The sequence below is a fragment of the Miniopterus schreibersii genome, assembly GCF_964146895.1.
Source record: "Miniopterus schreibersii genome assembly, chromosome: 10".
Classification (NCBI taxonomy): Eukaryota; Metazoa; Chordata; class Mammalia; order Chiroptera; family Miniopteridae; genus Miniopterus; species Miniopterus schreibersii.
In genome coordinates, this window is record NC_138110.1 from 14,832,984 (window position 1) to 14,850,252 (window position 17,269).

Sequence of the window (17,269 nt, forward strand, 5' to 3'; positions counted from 1 at the left end):
CACCCTCGCCTTCCCACTGAGATTCGTCAGTCTGTTCCATGCTTCTATGTCTCTGGATCTATTCTGTTCCTCAGTCTATTTTGTTTATTAGATTTCACATATGAGTGAGTTCATGTAAAACTGAATCAGAAAACCTGAATAGGCTAATAACTGATGAAATCGAAGCAGCAATAAAAAATAAAAATAAAAAACTCCCAGCAAACAAAAGCCCTGGTCCAGACAGCTTCACAGGAGAGCTTTCTAATTCTTTAAGTTGTAGGGTTAGATAGTGTTGCCTTTTTATCTGGAAGATCTGTCTAGTGAAGTCAGTGGGGAGTTACAGTCCACAACTATGACTGTATTGCTGTTGATCTCTCCCTTAAAGTCCTTAAGGCGATTATTGATGGGTCCTCATTTATTGCCATTTTAATTCTTTATCTCTATATTTCTCTATTTCTTCTAATTACAGAAGTCCCTTTAACATTTCTTGCAATGCTGGTTTGGTGGTGATAAACTCCTTTAGCCTCATTTTGTCTGGGATGCTCTTTATTTCACCATCTATTTTGAATGATAGCCTTGCTGGATAGAGCAGTTTGGGTTTCAGATCCTTGTTTTGCATTACCTTGAATACTTTATGCCATTCCCTTCTGGCCTGTTGAGTTTCTGATGAGAAGTCAGCTGACAGCCTTATGGGAGCTCCTTTATAGGTAATAGATTGCTTTTCTTCCTGTTGCCTTTAAGGTTCTCTGTCTTGAATTTTTGGCATTTTAATTATGACGTGTCTGGGCATGGGCCTCTTGGGGTTCTTCTTGCTTGGGACTCTCTGTGCCTCCTGAACTTGTGTGACTTTTTTCTTCACTGGGTTAGGGAACTTTTCTGCCGTTATTTCTTCAAACAGGTTCTCTAATCCTTGCTTGCATTTGACCTTCTCTGGCACACCAAGGACACAAATATTTTTACTTTTCATGTTGTCCCACAGCTCCCTTAGACTGTCCTGTTTTTAAATTGTTTTTTTCTTTTTGGATCTCTGATTGAGTGATTTCTTCTACCCTGACTTCTAATTCACTGATCTGATCCTCAGCTTCCTCTAATCTGTTTATTCCTTCTAATGTATTCTTTATTTCTGCTATGTCCTTCTTAATTTCCTATGTAGTTTCCATATCTTTTTTCATGCTGTTGAGCATCCTTACAATCAGTATTCTGAACTCTATATCTGATAGATTGCTTATCTCCATTTCATTTTGCTCTTGTTCTGGAGACTTCTCTTGTTCTTGCATTTGGGGCTTGTTTTTTTTGTCTCCCCGTTTTGGCTGCCTATTTGGGTTTGTTTCTATGTATTAGGTAGGCCTGCTAGGACTCTCAGTCTTTTTGGAAGGTCTCTGGTGCAGGCCAATGTCAGATGCTGTTTGTGACTGGCCTTGAATACCCTTTTTGGAGCTATCAACAACCCACGACTTGAGGTTCCCTCTGTTGGGGCTGGGTGAGTTTGGGCAGGACCAAGATGCCCACCAAAGTCCGCTTTTCCAATGCCTGGGTCCAGAAGCAGATCAGGCAAAGACTTCAATGCACTCTAAAGTCTGCCTTTGCCTGCAGGCTGATTAATCTGATTCTCTTAATGAGCCTCAGGCTGTAGAAACTCCACACAGTAGGGCCAGAGATTATCCAGCAGGGTGGGGCAATTGCTTCCCCCTCAGGCAAAAGCTGCTTGGAAGGTAATTGTCTGCCTCTGCAGTATGGGGGAATGACTCAGCACAGGAGTCCAGAGGGGTGCCCTCTGAGCTCTATCTCCAGAGCCCAGAACCCTAGATTCTCCTCACACAGCTCCAGTCCACTCTGTCCTCCCTCTGCTAAAGCCCAAGGTGAGTGGCTGCACACGAAACTTTGTGTGCTGGCTCTTTAAGAGGGTGCCTGCAGTACCAGCCGTCTCTCCCTGGCAGATGGAAACCCAGCTGCTTTTCACAGCCTTTCTCAGTTCTGGTGCTTTTGGCTCAGAAGCCCAGCTGGGGTTTGGGCCCCAGAGTCCTCAATGGGAACCCTCCACAGCTCAGATCTCCCTCCGGACCTTCAGCTGCTGCCTATGGGAGCCCAGCCAGCCCTCTTGCACCTCTGCACTTCCTACCAGTCTCTATGCAGTCTCCACTTTTCCTCCTTGGTTATGAGTGCGCTCTCCCCAGCTCTTCTTCAGTTGCAGTTGATTATTCAGGGTGTTTTTCCTATATTTTAGTTATAATTCCAGTTTGGTCCCAGGACAGTGTCAGTGTAGCTTCCACTCAGTCCACCACGATCTTTAATCTCCCCTTCTCCTTTCATTCTTGTCCTTCCCCAACAATCCTTTCTTCACAGAGTCACTTCAAGTCACACATCAGATCCTGTTAGTCCTCTGCTTAAAATCCTCCCGGGCTTTCCAATGCATTAAGAAAGCCTCAGCCTTCCACAGGGCTGCCAAAGGCCTCCCACTCTGTCCTCTGGTTCCCTCTCTGCCCTTGCTGCCTGCTGGTCCCTGTCTCCACTCCCACAACCCAGCCAGGCTGGTTTTCTCTCTGCTCCTCAAGCATGTTCCTATCTCAGGGCCTTTGGGTTTGCTATTCCCATCTGGAATATTCTGTCCCCAACCCTGGAGTCACTGGCAACACCTCATTCAGCCTCAGTTGAACTGCTGGATCCCATTCCACTGTGGGTTCTCAGAGAGCATCTGCCCCTCTACAGAGCCTGGGGTGCACTCTGTCTCCTGCCCCAACCAAGACACAAAATTTGCAAACACATGTCATACCCCCTCCCTGAGGCAGGGATGACAAATGCTTGAAATGCATACCACCCAGACTGACCACTACAACCATTCATTCCACGCTTATGTTGGGCCTGATTTATGCTTCAAGGGGTTTTCTTTTGAGGAGAGGGATACTGTACTGCCCAGCATCTGAAACCACTTCCTATGTTTGGGGATTCCTCACAGTGAGCATTTTAATGGGAGGCTGGGCCCACCTCTCACCACAGAAACCAAAAGTTTAAACAGAAGAAAAAAACCCCTCAAACCTCTCCCCCAGCAGCAAGGGTTGTGAGCACATGATTGTGGCTGGCCACTCAGAGGCCCATGCCTGAGCCTTCCCACCAGGGACTGGAAGAGGAAGAGCTTAGAAAAGAATTTGAAATAATTTGCATAGCAGATCAGGAATTGCTATCCTGAGAAAGGCCTGCTTGCAAGGTTGGCTCTTGGCTGGCTTCTGAAAACTTGAATGGTAAACGGCTCCCTCCACTGACATAAAACATTCCCCTAAATGACAAGGGTGCCTAGACTGTGTGCAAACCCCGTAGTTTATGCTAAACACTTGCTTTCCTTCTGGGAGTCAGGAATTTAAGTTCGTGCTAAGCAGAAGGTGCTTCCGTGGCCATCCCCAATAAAAGCCGTGGGCACTGAGTCTCTAATGAGATTCCCCATGGACAACATTTTATCCATGCTGTCACGACTGCGGCTAGAGGAGTTCAGTGCATCGTGTGACGCCTCTGGGAGAGGACTCTGGGAAGCTCGAACCTTGTTTCTTCCTAATTCACTTTTCCCTTTGCTAATTTACTTTGTGTTCATTTCACTGTAATAAAACATAACTGTGCGTACAACAATGTCCGGGTCTATGAGTCCTTCTATTGAGTCATGGTGCGTGAGAGGGGATGAGTGCCCCCAACACAGGAAGGAGGAGAGCTGATACAGCTACAGCACCCAGGCGGATGGGGACCAGTGTCAGAGGTGATCAGTGTCTGGGAGCCCCAAGGGCCCTCCTGTGGGTTCTTGCTGCAATTCTGGGTGCCCGGCCTGCCTTGTCTGCTGTCCAGGCCTGGCTCTACAGCTTTACAATTCCTTCTGTGCTATGCAAAATGCCTTCAATAAATCCCTTTCTGCTTCAGTTTAGCAGTATCAGTCACTGTTGCTTGAGATCAAGAGCCCTAACCATCACCAATTTTGTACAAAAAGAAGTGCTATAAATAAAATTGCAATGGCTGAGGGGATGGGGGTTGGGGGTGTGTGTAAGGGTCCTGTGAGTCCCACAATCCCAGTCTGAGGAAGCTGATCATTCTGAAAAGGCAGAGAGCAAAGGTAGCAGGGGTTCAAGTACCCGCCCCGCCCCCCTGTTTTCTCCTAGACCCAAACTGTGTGCCTCTTCATTCAAGGCTATTTTTAAATTGTCTCAAGGCAGAAGCAATGAGGATAAGCAGCAGGGTATAGAGCCTGTGGCTAAGACACAGAAATTCCCATTTCCAGAGGCTTCATCTAGATAAGATCACTGGCTGCCAGTACTGGCCCATGGGATTAACTGGAAGCAAACAATCCTGGATGCTAAATTTTCATAGTCATAGTACTGCCGAATACTCAGCTCAGCTGACTCCCACCTATGGCTGTTCAACCCCCAGACAAACAACCTGAAGCACCAAGCAGGACCCAAGAGGAGGCACTCTGCCAGTGCCTGTTCCACCTAGGGGCAGTTATAGAGGACAAACACCAAGGGAGACTCTCATGCTGGACACAAACCAGTGGAGCTGGAGGCTGCCAGACTGGCTGACCAAGGCAAAGACTCCTTGCTATTCCTGTTCTGCCAGCTACCACACTGAGTTTTCTTTTTTACCCGCTCTCCAAATGGGAGGTTTATTGCAGTATCCTGTTCCCTCTTCACCACTGTAGGTTGGATTTGGAGTGGTGGGGGCATAACCCATTTAGACATAAACTGCCACACCATTTAAAAAAACAAACAAAAAACTCCCTTCAGGTGTAAGAGAAGGGACAGTGTATCACTCAGAGACCCTTGCAATACTTAAGGAATATTCAGTTCCCTCCCAGGGAAAGGAAGCATCTGCTTCCATGAAGCCATGTGGATTTCTGAAGGTATATAGATCTGAGAGTGGATGAATTATCCAAGGGGTGGACTGTGGGGTCATCATGGACTTCACCCCAGCTCAATGGGTGGACCGTTAAGGCAATAAAGGTAATTCCATCCCCTCCTTCTCACCAGCTGGTTGAGGGATGGGCAGATCTAAGCCTCTGTGGGCCAATGAGACACAACAAGAGATTTCCTGAGTGATTCTGGGAATGAGATTTCCTTAATCTTAAGAGAAAGCCACAGGAAGCCATTCTCTTTCCTCCTCAAATGGAAGACAAGAACGTAGCTCTGACTGCCACCAGCAGCCACCCTCAGACGAGTAAGGCCCCTGAAAAGGGCCAAACTGTTGCTATAGTAAAGAAAGAGCTTGATTCCTTGATGACATCAGTGAGCTGGCACATGTCCTTATTGTCCAGGTGGGCACTTAAGAGACGTACCACAACTGAACATGGAGATAAGGTTATAGTCTCCATGACAACTATCAATAACCTACCATAATACACGGGCCACCATAATAAACAAATTGATACTGGCTAACTCAAATGCCACAATTTTAAGATCCCATCACTTGTAAGCTATAACTCCGGGGGTTGGGGGGAGTAAAGGAGTATGGTTGTGAGTGCAAGGAACCCACCACATTAAACACACGTATCAATTTTAAGATGCATCCTTATTTCAAGAAATAGTAGAAGGCTCAGGGGGTAGTGCACTGTTAGTGGGAATGCAGACTGGTGCAACCACTAAGGGAAACAGTGTGGAAGTTCCTCAAAAAATTAAAAATGGAATTACCTTATGACCCTGCGATTCCACTTCTGGGAATATATCCAAAGAAACTCTAAACAGTAATTCGAAAGAATATATGCACCCCTACGGAAGCAACCCAAGTGCCCATCAACAGCTGAGTGGATACAAAAGCTGTAGTACATATATACAATGGAATACTACTCAGCCATAATAAAATCTTACCATTTGCAACAGCACGGATGGACCTGGAGGGTATTATGCTAAGTGAAATAGGTCAGAGAGAGAAAGACAAATACCATGTGATTTCACTTATATGTGGATCCAAAGAACAAAATTAACAAACAAAATAGAAACAGACTCAAGGACACAGGGAAGAGACTGATGGTTGACAGAGGGGAGGGGAACTGGGGGGATGGGTGAAAAAGGTGAAGGGATTAAGAAGTGCAAATTAGTAGTTACAAAAGTCATGGGGATATAAAGTGCAGCATAGGAAATACAGTCAATAATATTGTAATAACAATGTATGGTGCCAGGTGGGTAACAGAAATATCGGGAGGAATACTGTAGAGTATATGACTGTCTACCCACTATGCTATACACCTGAAACTAATACAATATACTGAATGTACACTGTAACTGTAAAATAAAATAAAAATTTTAAAGGCTCAGGGTGGGTGGTGATAAAGAAAAGCTTCATAACATGGTATTTGCTAACGGCATCCTTCTGTTCGGGAAGGGAGCACCAGGAAACATACTCTGGAAAACACACAGACACTTTGATAGACATTACAAGTCAGCTGAAAGGCAAAACAAAGAATCATTTCCGGTCCCCTCGCTACCTGTGCCAGTGACTATAGCTATGCATGGCCAGCATTCTGACAACCTAAAACTATTCAATGCTATAATCAGGTAATAACAAGACCTCTAACACAAACCCAAGAAAACAAAAACAAGTTTGAGTTTGATCACAGGCCATAATTTTCAGAGTACACACAAAAAAATTTCAGAACACTACTAAAGATTTAAATTACTTTTATGCAACTGTAGTGCAGAGAAGGGTGAAAATACAAATCTTAAGTGTCCATGGTAGAGAAAATGAAACATCTATTTTTTTAAAGACTTTTTATTGATTTTTAGAGTGAGGAAGGGAAAGGGGGAGAGAGAAACATCAATACGAGAGTGAAACATCGATCGGCTGCCTGCCTCCTGCATGCCCCCAATTGGGTATTGAGCCCGCAACCAGCCATGTGCCTCGACTGGGAATTGAACCAGCAACCTTTCAGTGCATGGGAGGAAGCCCAACTGAGCCACACCAGCCAAGGCAGAAACATCTATTTTGCAAGCTGCAAATGAAAAAAAGAATCTAATTTACCAGTTACTTTTTCCGAAAAATATTCAACCCTTTATCTGTCCCCCCACTTCCCACTTTGATGGTGAGCTCCTAAAAGGCCATGCAATGACCTTGACATCCTTAGATACGGAGCACAAAGCAGGCCCTTGAGAAACATGCATTCAACTGAACAAACTTAATATTTGTACTGAACAACTGCTCCAGTTTTTACCCGAAGCCTGAAATACATGCATTCCTTAAAAATATAGAAAATGTAAGGACCCTAGGAAGATAATAAGAATTACCTGTAATCACTTTACTCAGAGAACTACCGTGAACATCCTGGGATATACTCCTAGTCATTTTTCCTATGTATAATCACTTTTAACCACAAAAGGATTCTCCTATTTTGTAGAAACAGTGCACCCGCTGTTTTGTAACCTACTTTTCCCACTGAATATGATATTACTGACATTTCCATGTTATTAAATATTCTCCAGAATCTTCCCACCCAACCCGCCACCCCCAGGGCTGCGTAATAGCCTTCACTCCCTCACTTCCCAGAGGAAAGGAGGAAGCTCCTGGCACCAGCTTCAAGTGTCTCTCTAATAACATTCACTGAAAATTAAGACAGCTATTCCAAAGACAGGCAGCATGGCACATACCAAGTTCTCAATTATCAGCACAAACATACTCGAGAACTCAAAAAATCAACACACACAGTTCAATTCCCTCTAGATACAGCTTAATTCAAGTGCCACACACATTTATCCTCTGGCTGTAACGAGCAGGGAGGAAACACAGCCAGTTCAAAGTTTAGAAATCAACTTACTGATGGTTTTATGGTTGCACCCAATTACCACTCACAGCAGAAGAAGCACAAAAGGAAGGACAGAGGGTAAAAGGAAGCAGACTGATTCTCAGTTTCGCTTTTTCTTTAAACCTTAACACTCCTGCCCCTTTCCAAACCAAACTGCCAAAGCTGAAGTGAGCCCTATGATGACACCCAGAGATAAGTCACTTACTAACTGAAAGAGAAAAAAAATGAAGACTTAGAAAAGAAAGCACAAGTCACAGGGATATAAAGTACAGCTGAGGGAATAGTCAATAATATTGTAATAACTATGTATGGGGCCAGGTGGGTACTAGACTTATGGGGGGGATCACTCCATAAGTTATATAAATGTCTAACCACTATGTTGTATGCCTGAAACTAATATAAAATAATACTGAATGTCAACTGTAATTGAAAAAAAAAATTTTAAGAAAATATTAAAAATTTTAAAAAATAGAAAAGAAAGCACAAGATTTTCAACAGATTCCCATCTTCGGATTCTAAAGGTAGTTGGGAGATCCGTGAGTAAGTATGGGGAGCTTTTAATTTAGTGGGATACACATACACATTTTTTTCATTAATAATTAATACTGAGTGCTTAGTAAACAATGTAATTGTCTACATGGCTGAGGCTTGCTTCCATTTTCTGCAAAACCCAAGTGACTTCCAGCATAAAAACAAAACACAACTAACACAGGTAAAGAAAACCCATTCAACACAAACATCTCATTAAACAAGAGAAAAAAATTAGTAGAGAATCTTCACCTTCTGTGTTACTTGAGACCCAAGCCTGTCTTCACTAGAGTCCTCATGTTGGTGATACTTAACACAGTTGCCCAACTGTACATAGAAAACTTCACATCATATAGATCACTATAAAAAAAACTTAAAAAAACCTGTTCCACTTTGCATTTTCAAACATTAAAATAGATGTTCAGCTGGGGCGACACAATGCAGCCTCCCACCAGGTGTGCATGTGCTGGCCCTCTTCCCAGCTGTGGTTCTCTCTACTACAGGACCTCAACGCTACACTCCCCACAATAGAAATCCAGCTTCACAAAGTATCCTAGAAGACACGTCACAAAACCTGGTCCAGAACTGTATCCGAGACCAAAAAGAGCCAGGCCTTGAATGAGACTGAAAATGGAAAATATAACGAAAACTGTGCTGAAGGCAAGACCAAGAACTGGAGGTGCAAGGCAGACTGCACTGCATCAAGGTGTCCCCTCCCTCATCTGGAGGTGCCCAATCACACACAGAGGGAGACAGAGCCCAGTCTCTGCCTGGTAGACCGGAGATGGACGCATCCTTGAAACACTCAAGGGATTCATCAAAGCTTCACTTCAGATGCCTGGGAAGCCATGGGGGATGGGGCACCACCCTACCTAACCTGCAGTGGGATGGTTCTTGGGCTTGTTCATCTTAATGGGACCACCATCCCTACAAGACCTTCCAAGTCCCAGCTTCAGGGTGGATCTCACATCACAGCATTTTACACTAAAAGAAAACCCACTTTTGAATGGCTCTATTTTCTTGGTGAATAGGAGGTATAAGAAATATATAAAATCTCTCAGTGGATTCTTGCCTGCCAAGGAGTCACCAAACACTGAATTTGATGACACCGTGGAAATCTGATACCCTCACCTTTAAACGTGGCCAGTTCTCAATCAATACAGGTCTCTGCAGTCAGGGACACAAAGTCGACTAAAGTATCAATTTAAGCTTGTTACCCCAGACACATTTATGTAATATGGTTTTTGTCACCTAAAGCATTACAGTAGTAGCCAGCATTCAGGCCACTCAGATCCAGAACAAAACACTGCAACTACAAGGAGATCCCATGTATTCATGAAATAAGGTCCCAGGTCATTACACCACTTCCCTCTCTGCCAGAACATGAGCCACAGTCTTGCCTGAGGAATCAAGAATGTCTCCAGCAATCAAATACCCAAGAGTCGTGATAATTACTACTTCCTTCTCAAAGTCAATGACAGCAATTATGGAACGGAATGTACAGCAGAACCCGAATTACTTAGAAGTCCCTACACACCCAAGATGAAAGAATTTGACAGAGGTTCTCAAAGGACTCTCTCTGTGTGTCTGTATGTTGTTGGGGCTTTGCTTCCCCAAATCCAAAGGTCTCTCTCCCCCAAATTTTAAGAAGCCCTGGTAAGGGGAACCTTGAAAAACTTGGAAAACAGATGATTCTGATACTACCACAGTGAGAAATATTACTTTAGGTGTTTTTATTAAATTATTTTCTTTAGTTTGTAGGAAAATACTGTTTTCTAAATCTAGTTTCTTTATCTTCATTTCTAAATCATGCTCTCGCCCGGCCGTGTGTGGCTCAGGGGTTGAGCGTTGACCTAGGATCCAGGTGATCGGGGTTCGATTCCCGGTCAGGGCACATGCCCGGGTTGCAGGCTCGATCCCCAGTTGGGGGCATGCAGGAGGCAGCCGATCAGTGACTCTCTCATCACTGATGTTTCTCTCTCTCTCCCTCTCTCTGAAATCAATAAAGACATATTTTTTTAAAAATAAAAAAATAAACATAAAAAATAAAAATAAATTATGCTCTCATCTCCATATTCCACCAGCAAGCAGCTCCCACGCCAACAGTAACATCGTTAAACAGTAAACAGTACAAACATTGCCACCTATAGTCAGAAAATATATTTGTTTATACTGTGACCTGGAAGAGAAATAATATAAAAACAGAAAGTAACATTTTGTCACACTTTTCACACCCATCATTAATCTTACCACCCTAATACTTATCAACACTGTTACTTGAATATTATTTTAATCCTCTAACATGGATTGCCAAAAGATGTAGTTTGCTTTATAACCAATTAACAAATACACTTATCCAAAGGCCTACAGCATCAAAAAGCTTAAAAACTCTTAAATTAGGATCTCTTGTTATTTGTCTAGGACCCAAAATCCAACGGCAGCAATAAAATAGGTTTAAACAGAACTTTTAACTCAAAATAAAAAATTTAATATGGTCTCAGTCTGTCAAAGAGAAATTAGTTTCTTCCACCAGTCACTTACTACCATGTTTTTATGACACTACTTAAATACCTGAACATTACAGAAAGGTTATTAAATTAGCAATGAGCATAAAGTTTCTTCCCCTCACAGTGAACGCAAAAGCAATCCAGCGGGAACTCCCAAGTATTGCTGTGATGATGTCACATTCTAAAAGCATTTCTTCGTTGAGATTATTAATATTTATCCTGAATATATATCAAGCATACTGATGCTTCCAGAATCCAAAAACAACTTTCCAAGAAGCTTCCTGATGATGTGGGTAATCAGTGCACTGAAGAGATGCCGAGTACCAATTGCTTCCCTTGCAGGGTTTCTCAAGTAACCTGTTGAAAACACACACACAGACCACTCTTTATAAATTAACGACTCATCAAGGCTCCCTGTTTCTTCTCTGCTAATGCCCATTAAAGAGCACTGCCCTTATTCTAGCCATTTCCTCAGACAGTAAAGCTAAAATCTGACTAGCAGGTGGCTGAAAAGTGTTGGCTGATTGGGGGTATTGAAACTGAAGGCCCAGGGCTAGCTCGCGTTTCTAATTAGAGTAATTTATGAATTCTAAAACATCCTTGTTTTCGTATTTTAACATCTCTGAAATAAAGATGCTTCATAAAATCAACAGTATATCATAGCTTGACACCATAAAATAATGGTGTACCTTAAAACTGACAGCATCTTAAAGAAAATATAATATCTATGTCAAAGGTTAACCATAAATGTTTGTCATGAAGTGTTTGTCATAGGCACATGAGCAAAGAAACCCCTAAGACAACAAGCAGCAGTGGAATTGGTGGCAACTACAGCACAGCTGCCCCATCTCAAGGGCCACAATTCGGTCCTACTGATTGTTGCCAGGTGAGAAGTCAGATTTTTACCATTTTCCATGAAAATTCCCAAGCTTTAAAACACTATGGAAACCATACTAAGCAGGGTTCCTGATTAATTCAGGCCTAGAAGCCATCAGTTTATAAGCCCGAACATTTCTCTCCACCTTATATTATCCTGATTAATCTAGCCACGAAGACCTTTCAAAATACTTGGAAGAGAGGGAGCATGTTAAAAACTAGGGCTGTGGAGCCCTGGCCAGTGTAGCTCAGTGGTTAGAACGTCGGACCATGCACCCAAGGGTCTCAGGTTCGATTCCCGATCAAGGGCATGTACCTGGGTTGCAGGTTCGATCCCCAGCCCTGTTGGGGCACAGGTAGGAGACAACCAATCGATGTGTCTCTCTCACATAGATGTTTCTCTTTCTTCCCCTCTCTCTCTCCCTTCCTCCCTTCCACTCTCTCTAAAAAATCAATGGAGCCCGGCCGGGCGTGGCTCAGCGCTTGAGTGTCGACCTAGGATCCAGGCTATCGGGGTTCGATTCCCGGTCTGCGCACAGGCCCGGGTTGCAGGCTCGATCCCCAGTCGGGGGCGTGCAGGAGGCAGCCGATCAATGACTCTCATCATTGATGTTTCTATCTCCCTCTCTCTCCCTGTCCTTTCCTCCCTCTGAAATCAATAAAGATATATTTTTTAAAAATGGAAAAAATATCCTCAGATGAGGATTAACAAAAACAACAAAATCTAGGGCTGTGGAATCAACAGAACTAGGTTCAAATCCTAATTCCATGATTTACTTGCTGTGTGTCCCTATATGCATAACTTAACCTCTCTGAGCCTCCATTCCTCATCTGTAAATAAGCATAGGTCACAGGGTTCTTATGAGAATTAAATGAGATGGCAAATGCATAAAGGCCTAACACAGTGCTGGGGGCAGAGAAAGCATATTAAACATTAGCCAACTATCCTTATTTATATAAAATGAGGTAGGAAAGTGGCAAAGTACCATCCCAGTCAGCCTGGCCTTCATTTCTATGCCATTTGCCTCATTCTAACCACCAAAAAACTTTTAAATGCCACGTCTAATAAGAAAGCTGTCCTTCAAACTTTCACCCACTAGAAAAATCTTTTCAATAAAGGATACCTAAGATGTTGTAATAAAAGATTTCAGAAGGTTAACAGTAACAGTCATGAGTCAACTGTGCCAAAATGCGCTACAGACTGCCAAAAAATAAAAATAAAAACAAAAATCCAAACAAAACACCGCCAAGGAACCAAGCCAGATGCAGAAACTAGTCCAAACTGTTCTGATTCCAACCCAAATCTGATCCTGGGCACTGACTCAGAAATTTTGTTAATTTGCTAATCTCTCCAACACCAAAACTACTTCATATGATGGCAATTTCAAATTTGGTTAACCTAAACTGACCAGATTTAAATCAGGGGGAATATAAACTATACCTCACCAGAGGAACATCAGCCAGAAAGGCACAACAAAAAATAAACAGCACAACTCTCACACGAGCAGAGCCCACGTCTAATCCCTTTCATTCTACAAGCTGGACAGACCTAGAAACAATGCCCTCTGTCTCAGCATCCATTTTTTCTGGGTTAATGCAATGCTTCACCACCAGCAGCACTGAGAGCTAGAGTCTTCCTGAAACGCGATGTAACGAAGTGCACTGCAAACATACAAAGCTTTTCATCAACCTCCAATGAAAACACAAAATCTGTTAGTACAGATGCCTACTTTGCTAAGAGGTTTATAAGGCGGCTCTTTTCTACAGCAATCAAAGTATCTTCGTGTGTGATGTTCTGCAGCACACCAAGTGTGTGGACTGAAGTGCATCCATATTTCACACGCCTTGGAAAACTACCCTGCCTGTGGGTTTCACCAAGCACTCTACTTTAAGAGCCTGTTAAAATCTTCCACTTGTTTTCTAATTCAGGGAGACGAAAGAAGCTACGAAAATTCAACAATCTGTTGTTAATATTCTACGAAGGTAGTCCCTGATTTTCCGAAGGGCAACCTGCCGGCCTGAAACCTCCCATAAAAAGCAACCACCACAGAAATGTGAAATCATCAAAAGAGCCCTGCCTTATTTTTCACTGGTAGAAGCTGAAAAAGGAAGACAGGTGTGACTTGTCTTTTGTGATATGTGGGAGGAACTAAAAAGTACCAGCAACCTGGCCGTCACTCAATCAATAAAATGTCTTCATCACCCCTTGTTACTCCTCACACAGCCCCAATACCCCTCCAGCAACATGCGGGAGTGAACCCAGTTGTACACACACATACACACACACATGTGCACAGATTCTCTTTCTCTTCTATCCTTCGCTTGCACACTAGACACCAGGTAAGTTCTTCAGTGTTAACTCATCCAGACAAAAGTGGCAAGACGCACTCTAGGTAGGTTCTAACACTAGCTGTCAATGTAAACAAAGCCCGAACAACAGTGACATGCATGTGATTCATTTATCCAGCTGCTTTTCCCAAAACACGCGTCAATTTTTTTTCCCAGGGAGCTGTTATAAATAATCATGTGACTTTTAAAAAGACCTGAGATGAAACACAGCTGTCTTCACTTCCACAATACCTCAAGCTCTTTGTTTGGGAATGTCTGCATCTCAGCACCTTTCCTAAAAGCTCACTGCCTGCCCTCTACAGCTACTAATTAAATGGAGAAGTAGAGAATGAAAGAGAAAGCTATTCACTCGGGAAAAGCCAGGGAGAGAAGCCCCTGGGCAAATGAAACAATACTACTTTTCAACCATCCCCAGGTACCTGCACAGAAATGGGGAAATTATTTTACACAAGCACAGTACCGCAAAATAATCAAAACGTAAGTCATACATTATTCACATTGTGATTCTTCTTTGATAAAATACCACAGCAAGCTTTCCCTAGTACCGTTAAGGGGGGGGGTCACACCCCCAAAACACCCTCCCCACCCCAAGTTACCTATTCCATTACACACTTACATCGCACACATGCACACACCGTACCGGGGTAAGGACGCTGGAGAGAGAGAAGCCATAACGTGGGTATGTCTCAGATAATAGCCTCTTCATGAACCCCGCCCCCATCACCAGAGAAAGAGGGGGACCTCAGAAAAGAAAGGAGAGGCAGAAAGAGAAATACAGAAATCCTTGAATTTCCAGGCATCAACTTTTCATGAAATGCACAACCAAGATAGGAAATACCTCCCTGCTGAGTAATGCTTCATGGGTTGTAAATTCACCTCTCGAAAGGGGCGCCAGACCTGAGCGCATACCGGCCAGATGGCAAACCCCTCCTACCTGCTCCCCGCAGCCCGCCGGTCACGCCGCGCCCGCGACAGGCCGCCCCCCCCTTTCTGGCAGAGCCACGCGCCAATGAGGGCCGAGCGTGGCTGGGCGAGGGGGCTAGGCAGGGGCCGTGCAAAAGGGGGAGTGGGAAACCGCGAGGAGAGGGGGAGGGTAAAAACAAAGCCCTTTCCAGGGAAGCCGACAGCCTTCGGGGTGTGGCTTTATTTGCTTTATTAATAAAAGAGATCGATTGAGCTTTCGACTCTCCACCCGTCCCGGAGGTGCGAGGCTTTGATCATAGGGAGGGAAAAAATGGCAGGGCTGCAAGCTTCCTCCAAGTTTCCAGGAGCACCTGCCGCCACCCCAGACCTACTTCCCCCACCAAAAAGACCCCGAAATCCACACTCCAGGCTTTAGATCCTGCAAGACAGAAGGACGGACACACACAGCTCCACGCGTCCACCCACTCCCAGCGTGACAAGCACACACACGCGCATCGGAACACTTGCTGACACAATGAAAGTTCACGGGAGACACCATTCAGGTTCCGCCGGGCCCCGGGTCTCCAGCCCCCACCCAGACGTGACACACATCATGGACTCCCAAGGCAGCAGGGGTGAGAGGCGGAAAGTTGCCCAACGGCCCGGGGAGGCCAGGCTGCGAGAGGAGGGGTAACTCCTGGGCAGCGGCGCACGTGCCTCCTCCCACCCAAAGGCGGAAAGCGGCCGAGCGAACCCGGGCTCCAAGGGCGTCGCGCCGCTTTATTTACAAACAATGCGCTCGGCGGGGGGGAGGTGGCGCAGGCGCCGGGCGCAAAGGCCCCAGCACCCCCCGCCCGGACTCCGCTCCGAGGCGCTCCGGCATTTGGGGTTGCCCGGCAGACGCGGGGAACGCGCACCCCCGGGTCGCCCTAGTCCCATCCCCTGCCGGCGCCGGGCAGGAACTCCCCGGGGAGTCCCGGGAAGGAAGGGAGAGCCGCTCACCTCGTCTTCTGAAAGTCCATAGACCGGCTCCCCGAGCCCGGTCGCCATGGAGCCGGCGCCCCGCGCGGGTCAGAGGCACTCCGGGGCGGCTGGGCTGCGGCGCCAACGGCCGAGGCTGCACTCCTCCTCCGGGGCTGGCCGGCCCCGCACCCGGCGGTACGCGCGCCCCGCCGCAGGTGAGGCAGCCCGAACGAGCGCCCGGCTGCCGCTGGCGCCGCTTCCTCCCGAAAGGCTGCGGGTGCGGACCGGCGGTGCCGAGAGCGCGCGGTGCAGCGGCCGGCAGCCCCGGCGCCTCTCCCTGCGCGCGGCGGCGGCGGCGCCGAGCCCGCCGGGCTTTCCCTCCCGCGGCCCGCGCCTCGCGCCTCCCTCCCGGCTCGCGCGCCGCTCCCCGCCTGCTCTCGGCTCTCGGGAGCCCGGCTCGTCCGCCCCCCGGCTCGCTCCCTCCCGGCCCCGCTCTCTCCGCCCCCTCCTCCTCCTCCTCCCACCCGCCGCCCGGGGGGACCCTCCCCGCCTCTCCGGGGCGGGCACACGCGCCCCCCAAGCCAATCACAGGCCGGGCTGCGCGGCAGGCCGCGGGCAGCCGGGGCGGCGGAGTTCTGCCCCCACGCCCCCACCCCACCCCCTGGCCTCCGGAGGCGCTCAGCCGGGCTCACGCGGCTCACCGGGCCGCGGGGCGGGTCCGCAGGGGAGTGCCCGTGGGGACCTGGCCTTCCGCGCTGACCCACCCTCCTCTCCCGCTTTCCCTGTGCTTTGGGGAGGAGGCGGGCTGGGCATTTGGGGGCGCTGAAGGCATTTTCAATAAGAAACAAGCAACACTCAGCCCATTCCCCTTCCCCGTGGCCCTTTTATCAGGAGCCTTGAACTCGCCGTACTTGTTAAAGGGGGAGAGATGGATGTTTCTAGACCCCTCTCAATCCCGGGCCACCCCAGCGAGCCGGGCTTGGCCGCATTGTCAGCGCCCCGGAGCCGCCGCCAGCCGCGAAGAGGCTGCCCCGCTGTGGCCGCGAGTCGCCACTGCCTGTGCCAACCTTGGAGGGAACAAAACCCACACAGCGCCCGTTCCGAGGGCACACCCCCCCGCTGACAGCGGCGTGGCTCTTTGAATAAAAGGCAGCTAGTCTGTGAGCCGCGGTGTGAAATATCAAACCCAAGTTTAAGGTTATTCTCCGCATATGCAAACCATTAAGACGACTTATTTGCCACTGTGGGGTTCTCTCCACATCCCAGATGCTATTTCTCTAGCGAGCGGTTCATTTAATCCTTCGGATTTATAGGAATCCCGGACACAGCTTTAAATAAGTGAAAGAAATTCGTCACTCGACTGTTTGAGGAAGACTTTCTTAAATTTAGATGTGAAATGCAGTTA

At 46.5% G+C, this 17,269-nt stretch overlaps 1 protein-coding gene across 2 annotated transcripts in view; it reads right to left on the minus strand.

Moving 5' to 3' along the window:
* The window catches only part of NEDD4L (NEDD4 like E3 ubiquitin protein ligase), a 311,310-nt gene extending 295,041 nt beyond the window's left edge, over positions 1-16,269 (minus strand). Inside the window, exon 1 of one of the 2 annotated variants that reach the window (XM_081149158.1) lies at positions 15,904-16,269. In XM_081149158.1, the coding sequence (XP_081005284.1) occupies positions 15,904-15,951 (48 nt within the window). In that variant the 5' untranslated portion in view covers positions 15,952-16,269. The remainder of the gene's footprint in view (positions 1-15,903) is intronic. The other variant, XM_081149157.1, reaches the window with a different exon arrangement.
* Positions 16,270-17,269: the final 1,000 nt, after the last annotated feature.